Source organism: Carettochelys insculpta, chromosome 7 (genome assembly GCF_033958435.1).
Source record: "Carettochelys insculpta isolate YL-2023 chromosome 7, ASM3395843v1, whole genome shotgun sequence".
Classification (NCBI taxonomy): domain Eukaryota; kingdom Metazoa; phylum Chordata; order Testudines; family Carettochelyidae; genus Carettochelys; species Carettochelys insculpta.
In genome coordinates this window covers 27,463,961-27,469,960 of record NC_134143.1, presented here as the reverse complement: position 1 = coordinate 27,469,960, position 6,000 = coordinate 27,463,961, and the positions used below count along the sequence as shown (strand labels likewise).

The 6,000-nt window shown below is 35.5% G+C and overlaps 1 protein-coding gene across 2 annotated transcripts in view; it reads right to left on the bottom strand.

The window, feature by feature from the left end:
• Positions 1–2,043: 2,043 nt before the first annotated feature.
• LOC142015702 (solute carrier family 22 member 15-like) overlaps positions 2,044–6,000 on the bottom strand; it is a 42,015-nt gene continuing 38,058 nt past the window's right edge. The window contains exons 11-12 of one of the 2 annotated variants that reach the window (XM_074999475.1): positions 5,315–5,478; positions 2,044–4,004 (exon numbers count right to left, since the gene is read on the bottom strand). In XM_074999475.1, the coding sequence (XP_074855576.1) occupies positions 4,001–4,004; positions 5,315–5,478 (168 nt within the window). In that variant the 3' untranslated portion in view covers positions 2,044–4,000. The remainder of the gene's footprint in view (positions 4,005–5,314; positions 5,479–6,000) is intronic. The other variant, XM_074999474.1, reaches the window with a different exon arrangement.

Below are 6,000 nucleotides of genomic sequence, written 5' to 3'. Positions count from 1 at the left end.
GGACGTGCCCCGCCCGCACAAAAGAATGTCCTGTACTCCTAAATTGTTTATCTCTTGTCTTACAAGTGCAAACTAAGTAAAAATGCCCTTGTAACAAACTGGAGTCACAAAGACAAACCAGTATGATCTGGCACCATAGATAAGAAAGACAATACGTAACCCAAAAGGGGATATAAAAGATGGGTCCAACAGAACTCTAACTTTGAGTGCATCTCCACCAACTACCTGCTGGTCGGGTCAGGTGATTGCCTCCCGAGGTCCACTACTGGGGACGCCCAACCTCGTATTCGTCTTTCCGCGGAATTGAGTGACCGATCCGGCTTGGCTACGCTGGTATCGAGAGACGCAGAGAGGGTAAGATACACCCATGCTAGGTCTCTGACTTTTTTGTGCACAGCTAAAGAATTAGAGCTCTGTAACTAGATGTCATTGTGCCAAGATATCATTGTGTTAGATGATAACTGATATCTTTGTATTGGATTGTAACGTAACTTGTTAACACCTGTACTTTGCTAGCATATAAGAAGTAAACAATAGCCTTTTGTAACCGCACGCTTATAACTGTAGCTTAAATAAACTTGTAACTAGTTAAGCTCTGAGCCTAACCATTTTGTTAACCCTTTTGTCACTGCAACACAGCCGGCACAACAAAAGAACGTTAACCGTTTGGTTACTACAGCCTGGCCGTGGGTGAGTGTGCTAGGAGCTGCCTGCTCTAACAGTAAAACACTGGGTTGCTTAGGACCCAGGGGAGTACCTCACCGCACATTCCTGGCCACCGGCTAACACTCCCCTTCAGGAAGTTGAAGGCTGCTATTAAATCACCTCTAAGTCTCCTCTTCTGTAAACTAAACAAGCTCAGATCCCTCAGCCTATCCTCATAGGTCTTGTGCTCCAGACCCTTAATCATTTTTGTTGCCCTTCGCTGAACCTGCTCTAGCCAATCCACACCCTTTTTATACTGGGGGGCCCAAAACTGGACACAATATTTCAGATGTGGCCTCACCAGTGCAAAATAAAGAGAAATAACTACTTCTCTAGATCTGCTCGAAATGCTCCTCCTAATGCACCCCAGTATGCCGTTAGCTTTCTTGGCTACAAGGGCACACTGTTTACTCATATCCAGCCTTTCATCTACCATAACCGCTAGGTCCCTTTCCATCTTACTGCTGCTGAGCCAGTCCGTCCCCAGCCTGTAACAATGTTTGGGATTCTTCCGCCCCAGGTGCAGGACTCTACACACGTCTCCTTATTGAACCGCATCAGATTTCTTCTGGCCCAGTCCTCCAATTTAACCAGATCCCTCTGGATTCTCTCTCTACCCTCCAATGTATCTACCTCTCTCCCTAGTTTTGTGTCATCCTCAAACTTGCTGAGGGTGCAACCCAGTCCCTCATCCAGGTCATTAATAAAGATGTTGAATAACACCGGCCCCAGAACCTAGCCTTGCGGCACTCTGCTTGAAACAGACCGCCATCCAGATATTGAGCCATTGACCACTGTCCGTTGGGCCCGACCATCAACTTATTACTGAAGAACTTATTAGTGACTTTTACAAAAGAGATGGTGACCTGATGCCTGAGACTTAAGAGGGTGGAAAACTGCCTGGCATGGGATGTATTCTGCCTGCTCCTGTGACACAGATGTTCTTCTAAAAGATGGGGTCTAGTTCAAACAGGAATTCATAGTCTAGGGGCTGTCTTATTCAGATGATCAGCATAGATGGGCCCAATGTCTCCCTATGGCCTTATAATGTATTAATATAAAGATTAGAATACAGTGATACTTCTTCCTGCCTGCCTGGATATGAGATGAAACAAGAAGGGTGGAACATAATCTTGAAAAATGCTAAGCAATTCACAGTAATAATGCTTATTAAGGAATCTGTTTGTCAAAAAATATTCCCTGATCTTTTTTGCCGTCTGTATTACAAACAAACATATGTGCTGACAGGCATTTTAAAATAAACTATCAAAATAATTGCAAATGGCATAATTATATTTTGTTATTTTTGACAAATTAAAAAAGCAAATAAAATATTCACAAAATTTTTAATTTTTTGGATCAGAACTCCCCAGGAATAAACTTCCACAAACTGTAACATTTACAAAAAAAATCTTAGTTAATGATGAGCTAAATACACTCAAAATTTCAAAACTTTGGGAAATATAAGCACATTTTAAATACAACTGATTTTTACTGAAACAGAAGGAATTGGAACATTCATTAAACATCTGTTGGAAAGGGGACATGTGCAACACTCACCATACAATGATGTATTTAGGGAGATCCTTTTTCAAGAGATTACTTCTTCTACAAAAATATGTTTCAAAATTCAATTTTATCATCAAAAACAAGAAAACTTTCCATAATAAAAAGCCTTCTAAATTGACAGAAACATGAGTTCAGCTTTATCATTTTCTTCATAATATAATTATCCTTTGTAGAGGTAAACTCTGATATTGTACTTATGAATATTAAAGGACGATCAATGATACCAGAAAGTATTCAGGAACTCTTTCAAAAACTGGAACATAAAGCAAATAAATAAATAAGAAAGTAGGAATTCTGTGCTTTGTATTACTTTGAACTTGGGCACAGGATTTAAAATAAATGCACATACATAAACATTTCATGCATTCTAAAATCATAACTTTCTCCGTAAACTGTATTTTGTAATTTTAAAAGTAATTTTATAAAATTTAAGGACTTATCCATGCCATTTGCAAACACACATCTGGACTGTTGTGCAGCCACAAAATCCTTTTGACTACACTGGGATTCTACAGAGTCACTTGCAGGTCTTAGTCTAAATATTAAAATTGTGTCAAAGTGACGTGGGTTTTCCTTAAGCTATTCCTACCAGATGCATTTATCAAAAGGGTAAAGTAAAATGATAGGAAATTGCCTTTTAAGAGCATGACAAATTTGCATGTAAAAGACACACTATTTTTTATTAAATTACAATACTATTTTGGTCATTCAATCATAACAACTCTGACATACCTACTCCAACATAAATATTTAAATTAAGAGAAATCTATTCAACCTATTTCTCAATTGCAGATATTTCCAGTTCCCATTGAAATAATACTTTTGATTATAGAGGATAGTTGATACGTTTTTGATAATTTTCTTTTACTTCTGCAGTTACAGCTGGCATTTACCTACTAGGTAATTGTATCTTTTGAATATTTCACTAAATGTTCATTACTAATTTACTCTGACTTTTAAATATATCACTTGTCTACAAAGACCTCATATTAGTCTTTCCAATGTTGCAATTTTATCTTAAAGTTCTCTGTTAAACTGGATCTTATTTAAAAAACTATTGTATCTGGCATCAAAATAACTTTACTCCCCTTTAAATAAGTTTCCTGACAAATTTGATTGAGTGTCTCACATTATTGTTATTGGTACAAATCTTTGGTCTTTCTGTATTATGAGATATGTGGTAGTTTAAAGCAAATGAATAAAGGAAAAAAAAAAACTGTTGAGTATATTAGCATGCACAGGGTACAATTGTTTTGATAATTATAGCATGCCAGAATATAATACACTGCACTGAAACCTTCCAATTAAAATATCTTGTAAAAACCACTTTATTACAAACTACCTCATTTTCATCATTGTATTTCAATTCACAGCAAGCAATTACTTCTTACAAAACAAAATTATGGAATATCACGTTTTTAATAAAATGCATCATAGATGCCTAAACATGTGTGGTTAACTAGGACATTAATTAATACATAGCTTTGCCATCTCTTTTTTCACAAATTCTGGTCAATTTTTTCCACATTCTCAAATGACCTCCACATAAAAAAAATGAACTCTTCAACATACTGGAAGTGACACTATACTTCGTGCCCCTTGACATTTCTAATCTGGTATCTCAGTGGTGCCACACCTTCATTGTAAAAGCACTTAATCAAAAAATGCTTGTTTTTTCCATCAGAAAGATGTTTTTTCAAACTTTAAGTGTTTTCTTCTAATTGGTTTACCTGTTAAATAGATGAAATATACATTATTAAAAAAAAACAATTTTAGGTGTCTTACTTTATCTGATTTTCACAAGGGAATGGTAAAATGAGGAATTCAGCATACGTTCAGTTGATCAACATAATTCAAAATGAAATGAAACTAAAAAACAAACTGAATAACTATGAGTATGAGACTGTTTCATATTCTTTTCAATTCAACTGAGTTCAATATTCCCATATATTAGACATATATTAAGTGAATACTGACTTAGATTCTTACCATTCATTAATTTTTTAGTACAGTAACATAGAAGTCATTGACTTGTTAGTGTGTTAAGGACACAATATTTTATTTCCAAGCTACCTGTGTTGACTTCATAGGATAACCTTTGTTGTTGCCATTAGAAATGCTACCACTCATATCAGTCTGAGCAAAATGACATATGCAAGACTTTTGAACAAGTTACATATTCTTTATCATAAGATAATTAAGTTCGGATTTTTCACAGTAAAGTTTGTGCCTACAAACAGAATTGGAGGGATTTTTTTAAGTTTCTACAATATAACAATGCAAAACTGAGGGTTACTGCATCCTTTGAAGAAACTTTATGCAAACTCCAGCAATTTGTGTGAAGTCACTGAACTGTTTACTGAAGTAATAGAGCTAAAAACTAAAGCTACAGTATATCCTTCCAAAATTTCATAATTGTATTTTTGAAACTACCATTACTGATCATTAATCAGACAAAACTAAGTTACTTTTCAGTTTCACATGTTTTATTAGGCATTCATTTACTACAGGAAAGTGTTCCAGACAGCCCCCTAGCAATGGGGGAGTTATAAATAAAGGATTAAACACTCTCCTCAAATATCAGACAGCTTTTTAAATGTTATATTCTAGTAAGGGAGTTGACAAATAAAAAGATACAATGTAATATATAAGGTAGTCATACTGCAGAAGCACAAGCTACATAATCCTTTAACACCTGTAACCATTTCAGGTTGCTTTTTCAAACTATGTTTAATAACAACAAAAATGCATCATGGATTATAGGCTATATCATATGGATAGGTGAAAACAACTGCAAGAACATTTATTTTAAAGTTTTCTTCTTTGACATACAACCAACCATTTAAAAATTTTTAAGCTCTGTTTAACAAACACAGAGCAAGGATGTTATGTTTACTGGGGGAAAAAAAAAAACAAACCCAGAAATTTAAGCTTAATGCCCAAGTTGAATAACTTAGAAATTTGTGCCACAGCGTGACAGGTTTAAGATGTATGGAACTTGCTTTAATAAAAAAACTAGATTTAAAAAAGGGTTTTTTACTCTGCCTTTTTGTTTTTAAGTATTTGGTACACAGGACTCTGAAGGTCTTCAATTCTCTCTGCAATTGGCTTATTAAGAGTTTCCGGAAGAAGAAGAGTCAAGAATCCTGCTGATAAGCCACTGATTCCAAACACCATGAATGGTACAGATGGGTTAAGAGATTTCTGAAATTAAAAATCAGTTATAAAAACCAAAAATTAGTTCATGCTTCAGTATATATCTAAAAATACTGCAGCATTAATTGAACATCTTTCATATGTGTGTGTATATATTTCAATTAATTATACACACACAAATTATATCAAAAGGTGAATTATCACTGCATTCATTTAGTTAATGCCTACCAACAACCACAGTAATTATTTAGACATATATCAAAAGAAGAATGGACCAAACACTCATTATGCAAGTAATTATTCATATCAAAACCTCTGTTATGAGTGTGTGCAAGCCAAAGAGCATTCAAGTACCAACTAAGGTAGAGTTTCCCAATTTTCTTTGTCCTCAGAACCCTTTTAAACTTGAAAGAATTTTGTGGAACCCCATTCCCAGGCTCTCCCCACTTAAGCCCCCAAACCTGCCCCCCCATCTCCAGCCTTTACCTGCTTCAGCCCTTGGTCCCTAAATCCATCCTCCTATTCTCAACTTTATCCTCCATCCGGCAAACCCATCCCCACATCCCCAGG